General features: G+C 35.6%; 5 protein-coding genes across 7 annotated transcripts; 3 read left to right on the forward strand and 2 right to left on the reverse strand.

The window, feature by feature from the left end:
* Positions 1 to 2,137: 2,137 nt before the first annotated feature.
* On the forward strand, positions 2,138 to 8,379 carry LOC145593813 (potassium transporter 2-like). Of its 3 annotated transcripts, none has more exons than XM_081650180.1 (10): positions 2,138 to 2,291; positions 2,532 to 2,742; positions 2,850 to 3,084; positions 3,192 to 3,437; positions 3,946 to 3,999; positions 5,702 to 5,962; positions 6,265 to 6,317; positions 6,448 to 6,565; positions 6,669 to 6,923; positions 7,028 to 8,379. In XM_081650180.1, exons 2-10 carry the CDS (start codon positions 2,698 to 2,700, stop codon positions 8,125 to 8,127), a joined length of 2,367 nt encoding a protein of 788 aa, XP_081506306.1. In that variant the 5' UTR covers positions 2,138 to 2,291; positions 2,532 to 2,697; the 3' UTR covers positions 8,128 to 8,379. The 3 variants fall into 3 exon arrangements, with proteins under 3 accessions (XP_081506306.1, XP_081506307.1, XP_081506308.1); XM_081650181.1 differs by having other exon boundaries at positions 2,547 to 2,742; XM_081650182.1 differs by having other exon boundaries at positions 2,692 to 2,742.
* A 443-nt stretch (positions 8,380 to 8,822) lies between these two features.
* LOC145594990 (uncharacterized) lies at positions 8,823 to 9,865 on the forward strand. Its single transcript, XM_081651343.1, has 3 exons — positions 8,823 to 9,195; positions 9,296 to 9,359; positions 9,566 to 9,865. The coding sequence occupies exons 1-3, from the start codon at positions 8,905 to 8,907 to the stop codon at positions 9,733 to 9,735; spliced, it is 525 nt and encodes a 174-aa protein (XP_081507469.1). The 5' UTR covers positions 8,823 to 8,904; the 3' UTR covers positions 9,736 to 9,865.
* Positions 9,866 to 10,727: 862 nt separating this feature from the next.
* LOC145594660 (proteasome subunit alpha type-4-like) lies at positions 10,728 to 12,569 on the reverse strand. The gene is made up of 2 exons (XM_081650996.1): positions 12,414 to 12,569; positions 10,728 to 11,774 (listed from the first exon to the last, which is right to left on the reverse strand). Exon 2 carries the CDS (start codon positions 11,766 to 11,768, stop codon positions 11,016 to 11,018), a length of 753 nt encoding a protein of 250 aa, XP_081507122.1. The 5' UTR covers positions 11,769 to 11,774; positions 12,414 to 12,569; the 3' UTR covers positions 10,728 to 11,015.
* Positions 12,570 to 13,868: 1,299 nt separating this feature from the next.
* Positions 13,869 to 17,678, forward strand: LOC145596070 (mini-chromosome maintenance complex-binding protein-like). Its single transcript, XM_081652502.1, has 12 exons — positions 13,869 to 14,091; positions 14,171 to 14,284; positions 14,395 to 14,502; positions 15,108 to 15,230; positions 15,331 to 15,489; positions 15,854 to 15,928; positions 16,017 to 16,130; positions 16,285 to 16,487; positions 16,582 to 16,717; positions 16,860 to 17,087; positions 17,215 to 17,282; positions 17,388 to 17,678. The coding sequence occupies exons 1-12, from the start codon at positions 13,924 to 13,926 to the stop codon at positions 17,500 to 17,502; spliced, it is 1,611 nt and encodes a 536-aa protein (XP_081508628.1). The 5' UTR covers positions 13,869 to 13,923; the 3' UTR covers positions 17,503 to 17,678.
* A 1,183-nt stretch (positions 17,679 to 18,861) lies between these two features.
* LOC145595898 (isoflavone 2'-hydroxylase-like) lies at positions 18,862 to 20,843 on the reverse strand. The gene is made up of 2 exons (XM_081652327.1): positions 19,896 to 20,843; positions 18,862 to 19,518 (listed from the first exon to the last, which is right to left on the reverse strand). The coding sequence occupies exons 1-2, from the start codon at positions 20,841 to 20,843 to the stop codon at positions 18,898 to 18,900; spliced, it is 1,569 nt and encodes a 522-aa protein (XP_081508453.1). The 3' UTR covers positions 18,862 to 18,897.
* Positions 20,844 to 21,908: the final 1,065 nt, after the last annotated feature.

Consider the following 21,908-nt stretch of genomic DNA (forward strand, 5'->3'; position numbering starts at 1 on the left):
TAGATGCAACAAATTGAGCTTGAGATGCATGGTAGGTGTGTTGGTACGTCAAGGAATTTGTGGACCTTTTACCTTTTCCTTTCAAACAATTATCAAATTTATCATACATGTATAACATGTTTACTTTGATAAGTAATACTAATAACAAATACTCCATAACCGCCAGCATTCATTTGAGATAGATGATATAAATCTGAAATTATCAAGGTGCAATGAGTTATCACATAATCCTTCGTCATTATGCCTTAGGTCTCTAGATAATTACAAAGTTACAACTTACAAGTATCATTTTTGTATATGTTGAATGAACCTTGACAAAAGTTTCTAAATGAGAGTGAGGGATAGCTCAAGTGGTTAGAACTCCCTCCATCCCGGTTTCAGAAAATCATGGGATCAATTCTCATCACCGCCCCTGTGGCTCTCCAAAAAAAAAAAGTTTCTAAATCAATTTTTTAAGATTAATATTTAAATTAAGAGTGAAAGTTCATGAACATTTAAATAGAATATATAACGAGCAACAAAATGACCGATCTATATTAGGTAAGTTATAAGTAACACCACACAAATAATGTTATTGTTATTGAAATATCATACTGATACACGGAGTAATTTTTTTTTTCTTGCATGTCAAAGTTACTTTACATGACAATGTTATTATACTCTTTTAGCATCTCGCAGTTACAAAATTGTACAATATGGAGATTGAAACCTAAATTGTAACACACTAAAACCGCATAATATGTGTGACTCTTAACTTTTAAGGGGGATTAAAAAAAATTAGTGCGATTGATCGGGTCTATCACATTATCCATACATCGAATAGTGGGAGTTATTAAAAAATTAGATTAGTAATTGAATTGGTGGTTATTAGTAACTCAAGAAGCACGTACCACCTACTCACATGTCTATTGATTCCAAATAACCAAGAGGTGGGGATTTCAGAAACGTGTGGAGCATAGCATAGCTCCCAAACATTGAACCACCTGGATCCACAACTACTCATAACATACTAATTTAAGCATATATAGGTAAATAAATGGTGTAAAAGTTAGTCCGATCTTCAGAAAATAAATGGTGTAAAAGTTAGTCCGATCTTCAGAAAATACATTTTAAACGTTTTGATTTTTGCATTATTCATTTATCTACATATACTTCGTTTTAAGTTTTTGATTATATTTAGTAAATTAAGTACTTGGAAAATAACATGATCGTAAGAGATGGGGTTGGAGACCTTAAAGTCGTCTAGTTCAACTAACCATGTTTTCAAAAAATCATTTTTTAAACTTTACATTAGCATCCAAGCATAAAAGTCAATAAACGAGTATGGTAAAGTTAAGAAAAACGGAAGAAGTAAATATATACAATCACGAATTCACGACGGTTGGTGATTACTAAGATGGGCAAAAGACACAAGCACTTAAAGGTCATTTCTTTACAGCAAATGAATTTCTAACTTTAGTAAAGCTATAAATATCAATCGTATATATAGAATGTTCTAGGCAACCTTTTAAGTTTTAAGCAACTAGCTTAGTAGCTAGCTAGATAGTTTACACTCCAATTTGTACACAGCTATAAATGACATTCTTGCTATCAGATTCTGAGATTCATATCTACTATTGCAAAATATGCATGGCAATTTACGGGTAATTTACCAATTTATCACTAGTCTTAGTGTCTCGCTACTATTTTGATAAGTCATTTCGTAAAATCGTATCATTATTTTTTCTACTGGAGACAGTATGACTTTTACCCTCCTAGAGTACAACAACAATATACTACCTCCGGTCCAATTTACTCGCAACAAAGAATATTTTATGTTCACAAATAATACCCCTTTGTTGCGAGTAAATTGGACAGGACATAATACAATGCAACCAGCCTAAGTAAGTACAAAGTAGGTAACACAGTAACAGTTATGGATTGATTCTACTAATAACAAGAGTAAAATTTTTGGCATAAAAGTATAAAAGTTTCCATGTTAGAAGGAGAATTTAAGGGCCCAATCTTAAAAGAGAAATAGATGGCTAAATTAAATGACCATTATTTTTGGTGGGGTTCCTTTGGTATGATGACATTAGTTATTTAGACTTGTTACAACTTACAACTATTGTTAGATCACGTGATTATGCTACAGCAAATTACAAATATCTGCCGTCTTTCTACATTCCTTAATTAATTTTTTTGCTTCATTTCATTCCAACAATCTTTCTTCCTTTCTTTCATTCTTCTGTTAATCTTGCAATGATTCAGCTTCTCAGATTACCCACTTTAATCTTCATCCTTTACCCTTGGTAAGTCCTCGAGTTCGCTTTTTAATAGCAACGTATTCCTTTAAATCAAATACTGTATTGAGAATGTTATATTGTTATGTAATCTTGTGTTGTTTTTAGTTGGGCAGAAATGCAGTTATCTTACTGCTAAAATGACGTCTTAAAGTTTATGATTTCATGTGGGTTCCCCATAAAGTTGCTAAATTATGTTCATTTTAGTATTTATACTTGGAAAAAAGACTTTTCTTAACATTATTATAGTATTTGTTTGCCTAGGTGAAGTGAATTTTTTTTGACATATTCATCTGGGTATCTTCAAAAATTGCCTCTTGAATCTCGATTCTTGTTCTAGAAGTTCATAACACACTCATAAATCCCACTTCAAATCTGGGTTTAATTGAAGATTTTATTTTATACCCAGAAAATTATGGACACTACTAATAGTAATTGCTGGGGTTCCAACAATAACAAGGTACTTATTATAATCTCCACCCATTTAATTTAATTTCATCCTAATTTTACTTTATTTGGACTTTTTTGATAATTTTTTTTTCTTTTTTTGAATTTTATTTTTGGTAGGACAAATCTTGGAGGGCAGTATTAATATTAGCATATCAAAGCTTGGGAGTTGTATATGGAGATTTGAGTATTTCCCCTTTATATGTGTTCAAGAGTACATTTGCAGATGACATTCATCATTCTGAAACAAATGAAGAAATTCTGGGTGTTCTTTCATTTGTATTTTGGACACTTACTTTACTCCCTTTGCTTAAATATGTTTTCATTGTCTTAAGAGCAGATGACAATGGTGAAGGTAATAGTGTTTTTATTTATAACCTAAGTTTTAAAACTTTGATTTGTACCATATTTTTATATGTTTGTTGTTAATGGTGATTAATATTGTGTATGAAATATTTGTAGGTGGTACTTTTGCTCTATATTCATTGATATGTAGGCATGCCAAAGTGAGTCTTTTGCCAAATAGACAGGCATCAGATGAAGATGTTAGTACATATAAGATGGAGCATCCTCCTGGGAGTAATAGTAATTCTAAGGTTAAAATGGTGCTTGAGAAGTATAAATGTTTGCGTACTGCATTGCTAGTGTTGGTTCTTCTTGGTACTTGTATGGTTATTGGAGATGGACTCCTTACTCCTGCTATCTCTGGTATAATTTTCTTTAATTTCCTTTGGTTGCTTTAATTTATTCGTGTTTTATGTTACTCGGACTCTTTGTTTTACCTCGAGGACCTGTGTTGAATCCTTGACACTTGATACTTTTTTTTGGACCAAAGTGTTGTATCTATTTTCTTTTTTTAACAAAAAATAAAATAGCCGAGTTTGATACTTTGACATGTACGGATGTACCCGTGTTTGGATATGGATTTTGGGTATACTTTGGCTCTCTGAACATTTCTTATAGTGTTAGTTTGTTTTGTTGGATTGAAATGTTTACTCTACAAAATCGGTTTTCCATGTATGTTTCTAAAGAAGTTTAGAGATTTCTTATTTGGCCAAGAATACACAGTGAGAATGCTGCCTTATCTTTGTTCAGTAAATGACTTTGAAGAGGGCTTTGCTCTGAAATATAGTTTAACCTTGTTCCATTTGAGTGGTTATTTAGTTATTCAGTCCCCCATTTTTCCCCTGCTGATGTTGTGTGCTTTATATTGTAGTTTTCACTGCTGTTTCCGGTCTCGAGTCATTGATGTCCCCTGAGAATCACCAATGTAAGCTTTCGAAGGTCTTAATGCTTTTCCAATTGATTTACTATTGTCTGTTAGATTGTTGTATCCAAGTTGATTATTGTTCATGGATTTTGAAGTCCATTGTCTGTAAAATGTCATGCTCATGCTAGACATTAGAAACTTCCATCAATCTTTTATGTGTGTTTAGTTGGTCTACGGCATAACAAAGTCCAGCCTTTGCAACGAAAATTACAAGGAGCATGATAAATTCAAGGTCCTTGATACAATCATGACATTGAAAATTGTATAATTTCCTATTTAATTTGACATATATCTAATTTTGACCAATTACTTTTCAGTCAATATTATTCTTCTTCTTTGTGATCACTGTATTGGATGGTCTTAAGCTAAATTGTTTCTGTTAGGCACATATGCAACTTCTCTTTGAATCTTCGTCGTTGATTTTCTCATGTTTTATTCTTTGTATTTTTGTTGGGAGGTCCACTGGATCTCCTCTTAGGTGATAATTAGCTGAACGAGGATGTCGCGTAAATTGATGTTTAGTCTGCATTCTGGATTTTATTGAAATGAAAAAGACTGTTGAAATAATATTTTTCACCTATCATGTATGCTGGAAACCTGTGGCCTACATTTTAATCAATTAGTACATCATTTTCCTCTTAGTGTTCTTCCTAGTTTGGACCCAAAATCTTAGTCCTTGTGAAAGATCGGAGATACTGTCCAAGAATTAACAATGAGCAATAATTGAAGGAGTATTGAATTCAGATGGAGTTCTTAGACTTTGATAATGAACTGGGTAGAAAATCAAAGGACTACTAGATTGGTATTTTTCCAGGGATAGAGAACCTAGAGTCATACTCTAAAGTTTGTATTAGGAGTTTACGACAGTCTTCTTTCAAATGATTGAAACTAATCAAAAACCATAAGGATCAATTGAATTGAAGAAGTACTTGTGTAAATTATCACTTCATACATTCATTTTAAATCATAAATCTTAATGATCAAAATTATATATATTTACTGAAAAAAAAAAAAAAAAAAATCTAATGTGGATTGTGCCCTATTGCATTGGGATTGTTTGTGCTCCTTTGATATTCTATGTGTCTGTATAGGTGTAAGTGTGCCCACTACTTTGTTTGGTGATAATGTGTGTGGACAAGCATACACATTGTGGTGGATACTTACTAGATAGCATGGGCTGACACACCTATGACTATTCTTTGGAAATATTGAGGATTTAATATAACTTTGCACTACATTAAATCTCAGATTCCCAGCTGAAAGAGAATATAATAAAATTTTGTTTTTAGATACTTCCATGATTCCATCGTCCCTAAATAATGTCACATTTGATTGAGAGCCATTTTTAAGAATACGAGTTAAATTGAACAACTAATCCTTCCCTATAGTCTTTCATTGGACTTCCTATACTTAGCTAACAATTTCACAAGGGCAATATGTGAAAGGTTAAATTCAATTTACTAAGCTTAGGAGGTGATCTACTGTTTTGAGACAGCCGAGAATAGAATCGTTTTTTGTTATAGGGACACGGGAGTAAATTATTTGATGAGCAAGTTCTGTAGTCGTATACCAGTGCTGCATTATTTTAATTCCAAGCATCTCATTTGTATAGCAAAAGAGATTTCCAACCTTATATGAAAAGAGCTTTTCTACTTTCAAGCTCAACACCTTAATGATGATTTTATTACATGTTCTTTTGCAGATGCTGTGATTCCAATCACATGCTTCATTTTAGTCTGCCTTTTTGCCCTTCAACACTATGGAACACATCGAGTTGGCTTCGTCTTTGCACCTATAGTTTTGATCTGGCTATTATGCATAAGTGGTCTGGGGCTATATAATATTCTCCATTGGAATCCACAAGTTTATCGAGCTATTTCACCATATTACATGTACAAGTTCTTGAAGAAGACCACGATAAGTGGATGGATGTCTTTAGGAGGTGTTCTGCTCTGCATTACAGGTAAACTTACAATCTTGTTTACTCAAGCACTATGTCTATTATCACTTATCAGTCTAGGGTTCGCCAACACCTTCAATTTTCAAAAGACTCATTTCAAACCAATATCTCATTCACACTCCCACAATCAGTTTATTAACTACTACCCTGAGTTGTGTAGTGGTTAAAAAAAAAAAAAAGAAAGAAAGAAAGAAAGATAAAAAAAAAAAGGGAGAGATTTCTAGTCTCCTTATACTTTGTATATGAATATCACCAAATTGAGTCTTTAAGTTTACACAACAGGTTTCTAACTGTCCTCTTTGCAGGTTCGGAGGCGATGTTTGCTGATTTAGGACACTTCTCTTACATGGCAATTCAGGTACATATTGTAACCTCCTTGTTTGACTGTTCGTTCAGTCATTTTCAGCATCATGTCTGATGTTTATGGTTATTCTAAAACTTAATGCACTCAGCTACAAACAGCAATTCTGATTCTTCATATGTTGCAGATTGCTTTCACTTTTCTGGTATATCCAACCCTCATACTAGCTTATATGGGTCAAGCCGCTTATTTGTCAATGCACCATGAGAATTCTGATGCAATTAGTTTTTATCTCTCAGTTCCAGGTACTTTATATTTTATGCATACTCTGTATTACTAATTACCATGTTGCATCCTAAGTCCAAACTAATTTGGTTGCTAAATTTATGCGGAAACTTTTGGGTGCAGAAAAGGTCAAATGGCCAGTAATTCTGGTAGCAATTCTTGCTTCAGTTGTGGGAAGTCAAGCTATTATAAGTGGGACATTCTCAATCATCAACCAAAGTCAGTCACTTGGTTGCTTCCCCCGAGTCAAGGTGGTTCACACATCAGATAAGATACATGGCCAGATATACATTCCTGAAATCAACTGGATACTGATGGTCCTCTGTATTGCTGTAACGATAGGATTCAGAGATACGAAACACTTGGGAAATGCATCAGGTATCTTAATCTTCCCAGTTGTCAATCTTGCTAAACCTTTCTTTCCATATTTATATTCAATTATAATCTTGCTGAGAAACTTCAAATCCTCATTTGCCCTGCAGGTTTAGCAGTGATGACAGTTATGTTGGTGACAACATGCCTAATGTCCTTGGTCATCGTTCTTTGCTGGCATAAACCTCCCATATTAGCTCTATGTTTCCTTCTCTTCTTCGGTTCAATCGAAATCCTCTACTTCTCAGCTTCTCTGGTCAAATTTTCTGAGGGAGCCTGGCTTCCAATCCTGTTAGCCCTCATTTTGATGGCCATCATGTTTGTATGGCACTACGCCACCATAAAAAAGTATGAATTTGATCTCCACAACAAAGTATCCTTGGAATGGCTTCTAGCATTAGGCCCGAGCCTAGGAATATCACGAGTCCCAGGCATTGGCATGGTCTTCACTGACCTCACTTCTGGCATCCCAGCTAACTTCTCCCGCTTTGTCACAAATCTCCCTGCATTCCACAAGATATTGGTCTTTGTCTGTGTGAAGTCTGTTCCTGTTCCCTACATTCCCCCAGCTGAGAGATATCTTATTAGCCGCGTGGGCCCCTCAAACCATCGTTCCTATCGATGCATAATCCGTTATGGGTACCGTGATGTCCACCAAGATGTTGATTCCTTTGAGTCTGAGCTTGCTACTAAGTTGGATAAATTCATCCGTTATGACTGGGCCCAGGAACAAGGGGAAGGCCAACAGTCCCTTGAATATGATGAGGGTCGATTAAATGAATCAAATGGGTGTAGGTTAGCTATGACGGGAACTATCAGATACTCCCGTGAACCTCCATATGAGATTGATGAAAACCCACAACCAGCAAGCGTGTCCATTGGACTGCCTACAGTTGACAGCATGGGGGATATCATGGAGATGGTGCCTGTCAAACGAAGAGTGAGATTCGCTGATGATGCATGTTCAAGTGATGAAAGAGAAGTACAGATGCTGCAAGAATTAGATGATCTGTGGGATGCTCAGCAAGCTGGGAGTGCATTTATAATAGGGCATTCCCATGTTAGAGCTAAACAAGGGTCATCTTTTCTCAAGAGGATTGCCATTAATTTTGGGTATAATTTTCTTAGAAGGAATTGCAGGGGGCCTGACGTTGCACTCCGGGTGCCACCGGTGTCCCTTCTTGAGGTTGGCATGGTCTATGTTGTTTAAGACTCGGATTATGCTGTGTAATTAGCTTTACTTACAATCAGTTTTGTTAATACATATGAAATGAGAGCGAGTATGAGGCTGATTTTGTGCATCGTCACATAATGAGAGAAGTTAGGACAAGTCTCGCCTACTTAGAAAAAATGCTTTGTACAGTTAGTCTTCTGATGGCTTTACTTCAGCATATGTCCTTAACGAGAGTGATTGATATAATCATGGTTAAGAGCATATAATTTTAGTAACATCATAAGAGTATGGCTAATTGCATAACAGATTAGACAACTTAAAAGAGGCAAAAATGTCAATAGTGCCCTTAATCTAAGTCTATCTCTATAAGTTGCCTTATATTAATTGCCTAACTAGTTCGGACTTAATCCGAAAAATCTTTCTTTTTAATACGGGTGGAAAATTTCGCTATTAAGATAACAGATAACCATACGACTATTCTCGGAAGATGCTTACAAGTTACAAAGTTGCAAAAATACATGGTACACAAAAGAATTTGACACAAAGCGTCCCAATTGACAAGCAAACTGAAGAGCCACGTCTTCTCTCTTTCTAAACCATATTTTTCTGAGTGGTAACTAGTCTCTTACAGTATGTGGCTCTTGTCACATAGCTACCTCAACTTACAAACCCCACAAAATTATGCTGCTAAATTCCTTAATTAACATAGTTCAACATACCATCACACAAGTATATATATTCTCTATTTCTCTAGTCTCTATATTATTACTTGCATTTCATTTTACAAAAAAAATTCAAGAAGACAAACCATAAATGGGATTCAGAACCTTGCCCCTATCATCTTCCCAGAATGGGATCCTCCAACCATCCATAGCTCCTCAAACCATGCGCAAACGTAGTTATAGACAGAGCAACATATTAAGAGTAGTCTCAGCGAAAAAAGAAGACGACAAGGAGGAGCAGCCAAAGAAGAAGAAGCAATCTTTGTTTACGAGTGTCACCGATGCTTTGGATTTTGCTCAAGCAAGGTCAGCAGAAGATGCTCAGCTTATTGAGGAAGCTAGAGAAACCACCAGCTCAGGTCGAATGATGAATAGGGAACAGGTACTGATTTTTTATCACCTTACAATTTTCTCTCCGGGATTATGGTGTTATTACTTTTACATAGTTTTGATTCTAAACTGTTTCGGTTTCTTTGATGCAGTATGGAGCTCTTCGGAGGAAAATTGGAGGAACGTACAAGGATTTCTTCAAGTCATATGTCGAAGGTATGTACATCTTGCAATCCTATGCCATTAAAGATTATCTAGCTAGCTAATTCAACTAACATGCGGCAAAATAGCCTAAGTAACCTTAAGTAGCGAGTTGCAGTTAAAATCTAAACGACACTATCAACATTTTGCCCCTGTTAGATGTCTAATTGTTTGGCAATTTGCCGTATTCTTTACTCATTCTTGGTTTTTTTGTCATACAGTGGATGGGCAATATGTGGAGGAAGGCTGGGTGGACAAAACCTGTAAGGTGTGCAAGAAAGATACAGCAGGTGAAGAAAGGCAAAAGGACAAGTTTGGGAGATATGCTCATGTAGCTTGCCTTGAGAAAAAGAACTCTGGCAACTTCTTCACTAATCTCTTCTCTAGGTAATTGGAGCTGCTAATTTCAGCTCGGAATTTTGTTTAAGATAGCATAGCAATATATGGAATTATGGAGTATACTTGTATGTAATTTCCTACTCATTATTCTATACATAATGTATCAGTTCTGGATTTCTTAATTGTGCTCTCGCTTTGTTGCTGTACTGATATTGTAAAACAAATACTACTATTGGTTTAAATCTTGATTGATCAATTAGGCACTGAGAAAAGAGATTACTGAAAGCCTACAATATTAGAGGTGATCAAACTTTAGACTAGGCTAGGCTGCAAATTCTGGTTGCATACGTTGACCCGGATTGAGGCAGCTGTTTGGTTTGGGTCTCAGGAGTCAGGACACTTGCAATGTTCATATAGGATAGGGTCCTAAATCCTAAGTCTCCTAACCCAGGATCACCTGTGCGACAAATATGCTAACACTAATCACTGTCATTAGCTAAAGGACAGGTGATGCACATGAGTAATTTGTTACCAATAATCTCAGTACAGAAATAAAAAATGGCAAGTCAAATGGCGGCATCATCTGCTTAGCTTCCAAGTAAATGGTACACATAAAAACAGCTCAAAGTGAAGTTGATATAGTTAACATATCGATTTAAGAAATCAATGATGCAAATCATACTGCAAATGGAGTAGGCGAACAGTAAAACTAGCAACAAACTATGATTTGCAGTTATAAACGTCACAAACAGTATATTTACCAGAATAACAAGGGATCCTAGGATTAAGGCAACGATGTGCAATTGTGCAGGATTGAGATTGACAAACAGTATAGTAAATTACTAAATTATCTGTTGCCAATTGTACCTAGCTAAGAATGACCGGAAGGCAGCAACACTATAATTTGGCAAAGTGTATGTGTGAAGAACTGAAAACAGATTGACACATAGTGGAAGAAACAGACCTTGGTAACCCTTTCATTATGAAGTTCAACACGAGGGCATCATATGATAAGTATCAATGCCTAGCAGAAACGATTACTCATGAAAAAACATGATTAAGCAACATTACTAAACGGACAACCTTTCAGAGCCCTTGTCACGTAGTTTGATCAACATTAGTGGTGCAAAGAATAACAGTGACCAATTGCTCCAAGAATTACAACATAAAGCAATAGCTAGCAGATGCAGAGTGTGTTTTTTCATTCTAGATCAAAGTTCAACAAAGACAGATTATAACAAAATCATATATGATGAAGGCTACATTATAGCATCTGACAATGCAAGGGTCTTAAATTCTTAATGACATGAATGACACTTGAAGTACATTGACTCAAGAGGTTTCTGTGGGAGCTTGAGTCAGTCCAGATTTAGCCAACAACTTGGTCAAGGATTCTGGAGAGTGTACCTGGTACTTGACTTTTCCAGAAGGCAGACGATAAACTTCAGCCAATTCAAGCTTCTCCGAGGTCAGACTTGTGCTATCCATCGTCTTGCTGAGGACCTTCAATGCAAGCTGAATAGCATCTTCGCGGTTGATATCATCCTTGTAGTCCTGCTTAAGCATCGATTGTGCAGCTTGATTGTTAGCTCCTATTGCAGTAGCTTTCCACCCACCATAATTTCCACTCGGATCACTCATATAAAGCTGGAAACCATAGTTCTTGTCCCATCCAGCAAAGAGAAAGGAAACACCAAAAGGCCGAAGCCCACCAAACTGCGTGTAACCTTGCTTGGTATCACACAGAGATTGGACCAACTGCTCAACAGGCATTGGTTCTTGGTATGAAAAAGTGTAACGCTGTGCTTGGACTCTAGCTGTGTTTATCAGAATGTTCGCATCAGACATGATACCAGCCACGGCACAAGCTACATGATCATCAACTTTATACATCTTCTCAGTAGTAGTGGAGGTCTGAAGAAGCTTAGAAGTGACCTTCTTCTCGCCAACCAAAACAACCCCATCATTAGCCAAAATACCTATGGCACTTCCTGCATTCCCAATTGCCTCCATGGCATACTCGACTTGGTAAAGCCGACCCTCCGGGGAGAAAATGGTAGTCCGACTATCATATCTCCGAGACATGATTCACTACCATAGGCATAGAAACAAATTATGAGCTAATCATCACATTAGAATGAAAGTTGCACAACATTATTTATCATTATAATCTCATCCATCAATGATCAATCAACTCACATACCAAATTAACAAAAGTACAGCATTTCTTAACAAAAAATAACATATATCAATCAAAGATGTAAAACCCAATAAAACATATTTCTAAAGAGATTAAAATTTAAAACCCCACAAAACAAAAATCAAGCTTAAGATGATCCAGATTCACTCAAACATTAAATTCTGAATAATTTAACGAAATCCAAAGAAATGAAATTTAAGAAATACCCAATTCAAATTCACAATTATCAAGCTAAATTGGATTGAAATTTTATTTCAACTCCCCATCAAAATTAACTAAATCCAAAGAAATTGCATTTTAGAAATACCCAATTCAAATTTAAAGCTATCAAGCTGAATTGGATTATATAGCTAACTGGATTACAATTTGAGTTCTTCATCTTATTTGAAATTATCATCTGAATTGATTATACATACATTGAAAATCAAAGCAAAATAAAACTACAAATGATTATCAGCATTATTCGTCGAAATCAGAGAATTAAAACCTAGATTGGATGATAGAAATGACGGAAAAAGAATTAAACTTACAAATATAGGGAGATTCGTACTTCAAATTTCTGAATAATTTGTTTTCTGTGTGTTTATGCTTCTACTTGAATAACTAGATACTCTGTGCCAAAACACTGGTTGATTTGTTCGTCTTCGTTTCTTGAACAAGAGGCCACCTTTTTCTTTTTCTTTTTTTTTTTTTTTTTTGGTAAAAGTATTGGGAGATACTGAGATAGTGAGATACCACCATGATATGGGCTTACTTTATTATTTTAGAAAATCAAGGCAATTGGGCTATGGTATAAAAGGCCCAACAAGAAATGAAAAAAAACCAAGCAAACCCTCTTCTAATAGGAAAGTTTTCACTTTTTATAATGTGTTTGGTTTGAAGGGAAGGGAAGAGAAATGGAAAGATGGGGTATCTTTCATTTGGATAACAAATGAGGAAGGAAGGGAATTATAGGGGTAAAAAAAACTAAAGGGATTTAGGGCCTGTTTACATTTACTTAATTTCAGTTCAGCTCAGTTCAGTTCAACTCCAATCAGTTCAGTTCAGTTCAGCTCTTAATTTCCCTCTCACATAAAATATTCATTTCAGCTCAATTCAGTTCAGTTCAGTTCCAATCAGTTTAGTTCCAATCAGTTCAGTTCACTTCAGCTCAGTTTAGTAAATATGAATAGGCCCTTAGTTATTTAAAATTAATTCCTCAAACAATGAAAATATTTTGAAGGAAAACTCAACATTCTTCCATCTCCTCCTCTTCTGCTCCCTCCCCTACTTTTCCTTCTCTGCCCCCGCCCTCCCCCTTTTTTTTTATCCAAACACACTGTTAATCTTGAGATCGAAAGTTCAATCTCTACAAGAGACGAAAAATTGTTATATACATGCGGTAATTTATTCTAATTTTGATGATTGTTTTTCATTTAATCATCAAATGAAGAGCAAAACCTAACCTTGGGTTAGTTAGTGCACGATACATCCAGATGTATACAAATTTTAACTAGGAACACTTTATGGTGAGAATCCTTTACACTTTTCCATTTTGAAGGTGAGGAATGGAGATCCCTTAACCTTCTCGCTTAACTATCAAAGTATCTGATCCGTAAATATTAGATCATAAAAACCATTAGAGTTAACCATTTAATCAATGTCCTTTTCTAACCTAAAAAAATAATACAATTAAACCTATTAGATGGATGGAAAAAAAAAAAAAAACACTCATCATAAAAGCAAATCTCATTTACCCCTAATAATTAACCACTTTACCCTGCAGTTCAATCTCCAATGCGTACGTCCTCTTCAACCAGAAATTCACGTTCACATTCACATTTTCACCATAACACTTAACAAACGACGCGTTTCACTTCAAATACGCAGCGTTTAGATACCCATGAAATTGGCGGGAAACATGAACCCCTAGAAATTGGCGGGAAAATCCCATCTACTTACACTCCCGCCGCACTCTCCCATCTCCACTCCAACAAACACACACATTCTCTGATCATTCAAGGAGAGAGAAAAACCAAGTATCAAAGATCAAGCTCTAAAATGGTAGGACTACCGTACGATTGCCTCGCTAATCCTATCGGAGCCGTCCGATTAACCTTCGAAAAAGCCGTGTCCTCCGGTCTCAACCCCTCCACCTCCACCGGCGCCGATTGGGGCGCCGTTGATCTTTTCCGTCAATTCCTCTTTGATGATGCTGGTCTTTCTCAGGTACCCATTTCTTCTATTTTAATTCAATTTCTCAAATTTCTAGGGTTTTGAAAATTTAATTTGATTTTTTTTTTTTAAGGTTCCGATTTTAAATGCGGCGAGTGTAAAGTATTTACCGACGAATTCGTTGGTTCGATTTCGAGGGATGATTCAAGATATGCTGGGAAATGAAGTTTATGTTGGTGCTTACAAGGTAGTTATTTTAGTACTCAATTTCTTGGGAATTTTGATGAAATTAATGTTATAATTTGTGGAAGTTAATGTTATTTTGTTGATTTGTCATTTTGTTGGTGTAATTTGAAGGATGGTTCAACTTGGAGGACCAACAAATTCTCAGATGTTTGTCAGTTTGAAATGGATATGTCCCCTGATATGAAGTTTTGGGAGCGTCGATTGCTCTACTGTGTTCCTGTGAGTTTTTCCTTTTTCATTTTCTTTTATGATTTCTTAATTATGCTTTTGCTTTCCTTTATTGTGTTCCTCTAAGTTTATTGTTAGTCGCGATTTGATCTCATGTCTTGAGTTTCACACCCTAAGGCTAAGGTAGCTTACGTGTTCGTATTTTGGTTGGTAACTTGGTATAATAGATGTATGCTTATACTTCCTGTATCTAAAATATTGAATCTTTAACCTTTGTTTTATAAATTAAGAACTAACTTGGTTTTATCTAGTTAAAATTGATTTAGTCTAATGAAATGGCACTAAGATGACATTCATATTATAATATTGGTTATTGATATGGTAGATTGACATAAGTGATCAAAAGTAATTGATCTGTAATAACCTGCATTTTTTGGATTGGAAGGATTAGTGATCTTCTTCGATGCTAATTTGCCATCATAGAGTTGCACTGAACACCCTTACTCTAATGGTTTTGCACTTTTGCTACAAAATAATTTGCATGTTCATTATGAAACAACCACAACTTTAGAATCTTTCTGTAGCTAGAGCAACTTTTTCTCTTTCCTATATGAGCTTGTGAGACTTTGCTGATCTGTTTAAATATGTATATCTAACAACAGAGGGAAGAGGGGCATCCTTCCTCATCTGCAATGCAGCAAGACACAGTGAAGGAAGGAACCACTCCTTCCTTTGGACCACCTGATTCCGAGTTAAATTCTTTTCCTTGTGTGGTTAAGGTATGCTTTTTGATCCTTGAATTATCTCTTAATAATCATCTTGTTGATGAATGTTTTTCTTACCAAAGGAATAATTTCTATTTAATTTTGTAATGGGCAGGTTTATGACTCCCCAGAGTCTGATTTAAAGCTAAATGAGATTTTTGAGTTTATTGGAGTTTTGAATTATGATCCAGAGTTAGCATTAAACAAGGATGAGTCCGATATGCAGTCAAATGACCTTTTTGAAGATGACTTGGTTCAATTACCCCCTAGCAAGGTTTGCATAAACTTCCTGGTGTGAGAGTTTTGTTAATTTTTATCTTAAAAACCTCATGCTTGCTTTGTACAATTCACGTAACTACTCACAGAGTGAAGTTATTGGGCTGGTATCTTTTGCAATTGCTACTCAAGTAACTAAACACAAGTGTAGCATTTAATGGTTTAGTATTAGATATGATTCAACTTAACTGTGATATACTTCATCTCTTCTCATTTCTGTGGTATCCCTAAAAAATGTAGTTTTTCATGAATTTTCAACATTTCGTTATAAAATTTATTTAATATCTAGTCTGATATTTTGTTGACATGATTAATGTTTGTAATGAGAACTGACTCGTGTGATTAACTATTTTCTTTTGCAGGTACCTCGTATCCACTGTCTTGTACACAAGAAGCTTGTGGCTCATGATTTTGTTGATGGTTCACCTATGACTGAAGTAATTATCCTTGTTTAGCTTAATATCTTCTTCCCCGTGCTGATTCTTATGCGTTTTGGGTATTTAACTGACTAATTGTTTTTCATAGTCAAATCCGTCAATGATTAGAGGAATAAGGGAAGGCCTGCTTAGTCATCTCACTGCTGTCCTTGGAAATGATGGAGTGGCAGCTCAATTTCTGCTGTTGCACCTCTTATCTCAGGTAAATTATATTGCTCTGCTATTGTGATCCCCCTTCCCTCCCTTTTGATTTTACATGATTGGCATTTGGTGGGACTTTTAGTAACTCTGAGCGTTGTTTTTTTAGAAAAATTTGTTTGTTTGCAACATCATGATTAGGTATTTCTTACTTGCAGGTGCATGCTAGAGTTGATGGTGTTGCTGTTGGGAAGTTTTCGCTTAATTTCACCAACTTCAGCAAGGAAACTGCATCTGTCTTTAGTAAACGTCTTGGTCTCACAATGAAGGAACTTCTTCCTTTTACACAGCAGATGCCTCTCACAATTGAATATCTTAACAGTGCCTCACTTGCCCCTAAAAAGGACTACCAGGCTAATAAGTAAGCAGAGTTGTCTTTTACACAATTCTACTTTGAAATACCGTTACTTTTTTATTTTCTTTTTACCTTACATATTTTAATGGTTGGATGGCAGATTGGTTTCTGGAGCTCTTCAGCTGGCAGAAGGGTCACACTTGATCATTGATGAGACGCAGTTGCAAGCTGGGACCCTGAATCCGACCGGAGTTGAGAATGCAAGATCATTGAAGAACTTGACAGAATTGCAGCAGGTAATGCTCCAAATTTAGTGTGTAAACCCATTTTCACTTTTCAACCACCTGCATGGTGTGTTCTGGTAAGTGAGAATCAAAATAATATTTTCACTGGCTCTAACATAAAATCTCTGCTTCCCTTCTAAAAATATATATTTAGGTTGAATACGATTTCCAGTATTATAAAATGGAGATGAAGGCAGACGTGCAGCTGCTTGTTCTATCTGAGGGGAAATCCAACATTCTGCCTGCAGACTTAGTCCTTCCTTTTCAGCCTTCATCAACCGCCTCCTCAGAAATTGTAGATGAAGCAATTGTACAGACTTGGAGATGGTATTTGGCCTTCCTGAGATCACTATCACACTCGATTAGTCCTGAAATGCAGAAGGTATGACTTGTTACGATGGTCTATCTTGATGAACCATTATCCAGGCCTTTTTTTTGGTCTTTCTGTTTCTGTTGCAGAAACAGAAATACCAGATACATAGCTGATAAATTTTCTTATAACTAATCAGGTGGTCGAAGAGGATCTAGTTGCAGCTAGGCAAGTAGACCGGACCTTAGGGAGCCAAGATTTTAGCAGGTCTGTATTAGCAGATACTTATCCTAGCCGACTTATATCAATTTGTCTTTTCCTTTTTACTATTTAACGAGTCTGATTAATTTTTTTGACTATTTATGCTTCCAGATTACTGACTATGAGTAGACTTGTGTCATTGAGCTTTGGCGAGACAAGTCTGTCCATGGAACACTGGCAAATGGTGAAAGAACTAGAGAGGCTTAGAAAAGAGAGAGTTAGATGAAGCCGTTTATAACATGTAACCTAATATTTTTTTCAAATGAATACAATTACCAGGATCTATATTGTATGGACTTGGGCATGGAAAGCTATTATGATTTTGTTTCAAAAATGACGTGTTTAGTGTCCAAACCCTCATAGCTCCATCACCTTGTAGAGGTTCACTCGATGTAATAAAATGCCTAGAGTAATCGACATAGTTCTTGATTGTGCAAAATTCAGAATAGCCTTCCACACAACTAACTCGAACTCTCTGAAAAGTTGGGTTGCTGCAGCAGTGCTACTGATGTGCTTGCCTGCCTGCCTGCCTATTAAAAATCAAAAGTCCGACTAACATCTGATAATTCATATTGTTTCTCATTAAATCTCTTAGTAAACATTCGAATTATGAGCATGATTCAATGGTTGTGAGTTTGTGATGTGAGCATTTTGAAACTATGCAATAAGTCATTCTTGTACACTTGTATTAATCTTCACTTTGAATAGTTAGCTTTGCTCCTAGAGTCCCTATCAACTTAAGCAAGTGTGTTTGTCGCTGTCGAGTCGTAAATGTTGAAAAAGATACACACATACATCAGAGAATGTTAAATGGCTGTTTGTGCACAAGCTAATGAGCTATCTTGTCACTCGCACTCGTACTAAGTTTGAAGCACAAAAACTGAAAAACTATTCAATTTCTTTTTTACCTGTCTCTCTCAAATGTAAGTTTTTGATTTCAAAGTCTTTGAACCACTCTAATACTCTTCTGTCAAAATCTCGTGGTAGGACTAAAATGTTAATTTGTCTCTTGAGTTGACATGAACTCCATACTTGTACGAGTATTTAACATCTTTGGTCGGTCAGTTTTTTTTTTAAGACACATGTTGAAAACCATGAAAAGTCAAATGAGGCAAAAAAAAAAAAAAAAAAAAAAAAAGGACCTAGAGATTATGAAAACAATGATAGTTTGAAGGTAGACATCCAAGCTTAACTAATAAGATCGCACGTAATAATGTATTTTATAATATATTAGTCTGTTGGTCTGTGTAAGCACCGGTTGTTTATAGGTATATAATATAATTTAATGTGTTTATAATAAGAAGAAAAATGAATTTTATTACTCCTTTCATTTCAAGTTATGTATCGCTGCATCGGTAAACATGTTAAAAGAAACATGTCAAGTCAAAGCAATGTAATACAACATTGAAAAACGAAATTTTATTGATTAAACAGCATAACAATACGTCTCAAAAGTCACAATGCTCTCTCCCCATCGGTTTATTGATAACGGTGATGATAATTCTTAAACTTGGACAATGCTATATTAATTAGAACAAAATGGAGGACAATAATAATTGAGAGGACCGAATATTTCTTCTAGACATTGATACATTCATGTTTGTAATACGGACATAAAGATCTAGAGTTGAGATAGAACGTTCATCATACAAGGCCGAGGACAACACTTAACACGAAGAGGAACGAGTTTTACTAACGAAAGACCACCAGTTTCCTCCATATCGATTAAATCGTTACTAATTCGTTCCCATTCGAAGCATTGGACCAATATTGCGACGGCCAACCAAATCATTCTATTTGCTAAGTGCTCGCCGGGGCAAATTCTTTTACCGGTACCAAAAGGCATGAAGTTGTACCCTAATGTAGTTTTCTCAAGACCCGAAAATCTCTCTGGCTTGAAATTTCTTGGGTCGTCCCATATGTTGGGATCATTGTGTACCGCCCATATGTTGTAAATTAACATAGAGCCTTTAGGGACGTGGTATCCCCCTACGTAACAATCACCCCTAGACTCGCGAGGTAGTCCTAGGGAACCGGTAGGGTACATTCGTAGTGTCTCGTTTATGATGCATTGAAGGTATGGGAGGTTGTTCTTGTCCGATTCTTCTACTAAACGAGTGTTTCCTATGTTTGTGTCGATTTCTTCTTGTGCTTTCTTTAGGACTTTGGGGTTGTTGAGAAGGAGAGAAAGCACCCATTCTACTGTTGCGGCTGAAGTATCCGTTCCACCTTGAAATAAGGCCTGTTACGTGCATCAAACAAATTAAATTAAAAGGTGCCTTAAATTATTTTTTTGGTATGCATATATGCGTACCATGAAGATCAAGAGTACGTGGTAGTAATTACAAAATAGTGGAAGGTATGCCTAACTTGAAGAACGTATTAGAATCAAATTAAATATGTAATCCTATTCATCGTATTTAAGTTTATAATCATTGTACATTGGATAGTGCAATCTAACTGAAAATGTGAGGGGGCAATTTATCACGTGTGATTATTGTGTGAGTGAGTATGTGATACATTAATTAGCGTGGTACTTATCGATAATGATAAAAAAAAAAAAAATAATAAATAAAAAAAATAAAAAAAAGAAAAAGAAGGTTTGCACAGAATACATACCAAAATGAGGCTTCCAATCATCTCATCGGAATAATACTGAGGATCCTCCTTTTGTAAGGACAATAAAACATGTATCATTGCCCTCTTTCTCCCATCAGATAAATTTCCTTCTCTTTCTAACTCTCTATGTTCTAACATTAATCCTTGCATGAATGTATTCTTTTCTTTTGTTAACTTCTTCATGAACTCCTCAGGGGATCCTAAAAACACCCTAAAATATTTCAAAATTGGCAAAAAATCTTCCATGTTATTCACTCCACTCACCCTAAAACTACCCTCCATAGTTTTTTGGAACTTTCTAGAAGCTTCCATTCCCCCGCTCGCCTCCACATAGTTACTCTTCCCTATTAACATCCTCATCATGTTATCTAGGGTGAGCCCAAAAATGGCGGATTTCATCTCCACTATTCCGCCATTTTCAGTGATGTCCTTTATCATCCTACGAGTGAAGGACCGGGCTACTTCAGCCCGAATCCCTGACAAGATTTGCAGCCGCTGGGGTGATAAGATCTCTACGGCTGAAATCCGTCGTAGGTTTTTCCAGTGGTCCCCATAAGGGGACCATGCCAGGTTAGTATAGTTATTACCCCCATGCTTCCCAGGGAGGAGCCGGGGGCGGTCTGCAAACACGTCACTCTTAACAAGACACTCCTCAACTGCCTTCGGAGAGGAGAGTAAAAGTACGGACCGAGCCCCCATCCTAAGATAGAGGACCGGGCCGTACTTGACCGCCAAGTGGGCAAGGGAGCGATAGAGGGGCCTCTTAAAGAGGTAGAGGTGGCCTATAATAGGGAATGAGAGGAATGGACGTGGTGGCAATTTGCCCTTAACCTTGGAACGTAGGATGGTATGCTTAAGTGTGAAATAGGTTGCTAGATAAAATGCAACATACTTGATAACTATAATAATGTTATCAATATCAAAATCTATTGATAACAATTGCATCATATAATGATATTGGATGTGCTACAAAAATTTCAAGCTAAGGAAAAAAGAAAGTGTACGTAGGTGTATAGTGATTAGATGGGTTTTGGATGCATTTATATTTGTCTTCGATCATTGTGCTACAAATTTATAGTGGATTGGTATTGATCAGCTTTTGACAATTCTAAACATGAGTATTATTTCTCGTTTTGGAGGGCTGATGGACTAGATAATGGAGATTATTTGTTAGGAAAGTTCAAATTGTTCATTGTTCATTGTTCAAGGCTAAAATAATTGTCAACAAAAAAGCCAAAATGAGGAGTCTTTTAGATTGAAGTTTTTGTCATGGAGGCGGATGCAATGTACCATGCTCCGTGTATCCGGTTTTCTTTAAAAAAAGGCGGAATGAACATATAGTAGTTGTTCAATAAAGAATATATAGTTGTTTTTATAAAGAACATATAGTTATTTTATAAAGAACATCACATATGGTTGTTTTGTAATGAACATATAGTTGTTTTGTAAAGAACATATAACTATTTTGTAAAATCCAGCTTTATGTTCTTTGTATATATCTAAAGAACATTCGTAATATTAACAAAGAGCATGATAATATAATGTAATAAATATTATTTTTATTCAACAAAAAAAAAAACAGAAAGAGCATAATAGTATTTTTTTAAAGAACATCTAGCTTTTCAATCTTTAAATGAATTATTTGTTCCATAATTGAAGAGTTTTGGTAATTATTTTCCAATCTCAATTTAGAAATTTGTATATTTCTTCATATTTAATTTCACTTGTTTAAATTTTTTTAGAGAGATAAATAGAAAGTTTATAGAGAAGAAGTTCTTCTAATAGAAGACGATGGTTATGCATTTAGATCGAGTTTCGTGGAGCTTTTGATCATTGTTTTGTTAATGGAGTGATTTTTAATGAAGGTGAATACGTGGATTTGTTAATCAAAGATTTAAAGTAATTTTGAATGAAATTTTGTATTTATTTTTCTTTTTGTGTTACTTTATATTTGAATTAGAATATTTTGTAATCATAAAATTCATTGTTTATTTTCCTTTTTGAAATTTGATG

This window comes from Chenopodium album, chromosome 19, assembly GCF_948465745.1.
Source record: "Chenopodium album chromosome 19, dcCheAlbu1.1, whole genome shotgun sequence".
NCBI classification, from domain to species: Eukaryota; Viridiplantae; Streptophyta; class Magnoliopsida; order Caryophyllales; family Amaranthaceae; genus Chenopodium; species Chenopodium album.

What these genes read in the sequence shown, in the direction of transcription:
- LOC145594990 (XM_081651343.1), top strand. Translation starts at nt 8,905, where the DNA reads ATGGGATTCAGAACCTTGCCCCTATCATCTTCCCAGAATGGGATCCTC. An exon ending in GAATGATGAATAGGGAACAG is followed by an intron (nt 9,196 to 9,295) that starts GTACTGATTTTT and finishes TCTTTGATGCAG; the next exon opens with TATGGAGCTCTTCGGAGGAA. An exon ending in CTTCAAGTCATATGTCGAAG is followed by an intron (nt 9,360 to 9,565) that starts GTATGTACATCT and finishes TTTGTCATACAG; the next exon opens with TGGATGGGCAATATGTGGAG.
- LOC145594660 (XM_081650996.1), bottom strand. Translation starts at nt 11,768, where the DNA reads ATGTCTCGGAGATATGATAGTCGGACTACCATTTTCTCCCCGGAGGGT.
- LOC145595898 (XM_081652327.1), bottom strand. Translation starts at nt 20,843, where the DNA reads ATGATGCAATTGTTATCAATAGATTTTGATATTGATAACATTATTATA. An exon ending in TGATTGGAAGCCTCATTTTG is followed by an intron (nt 19,519 to 19,895) that starts GTATGTATTCTG and finishes TGCACGTAACAG; the next exon opens with GCCTTATTTCAAGGTGGAAC.
- LOC145596070 (XM_081652502.1), top strand. Translation starts at nt 13,924, where the DNA reads ATGGTAGGACTACCGTACGATTGCCTCGCTAATCCTATCGGAGCCGTC. An exon ending in TTTATGTTGGTGCTTACAAG is followed by an intron (nt 14,285 to 14,394) that starts GTAGTTATTTTA and finishes TGTAATTTGAAG; the next exon opens with GATGGTTCAACTTGGAGGAC. An exon ending in TTAGTCCTGAAATGCAGAAG is followed by an intron (nt 17,088 to 17,214) that starts GTATGACTTGTT and finishes ATAACTAATCAG; the next exon opens with GTGGTCGAAGAGGATCTAGT.
- LOC145593813 (XM_081650180.1), top strand. Translation starts at nt 2,698, where the DNA reads ATGGACACTACTAATAGTAATTGCTGGGGTTCCAACAATAACAAG. An exon ending in TTTTTATCTCTCAGTTCCAG is followed by an intron (nt 6,566 to 6,668) that starts GTACTTTATATT and finishes TTTTGGGTGCAG; the next exon opens with AAAAGGTCAAATGGCCAGTA. An exon ending in ACACTTGGGAAATGCATCAG is followed by an intron (nt 6,924 to 7,027) that starts GTATCTTAATCT and finishes TTTGCCCTGCAG; the next exon opens with GTTTAGCAGTGATGACAGTT.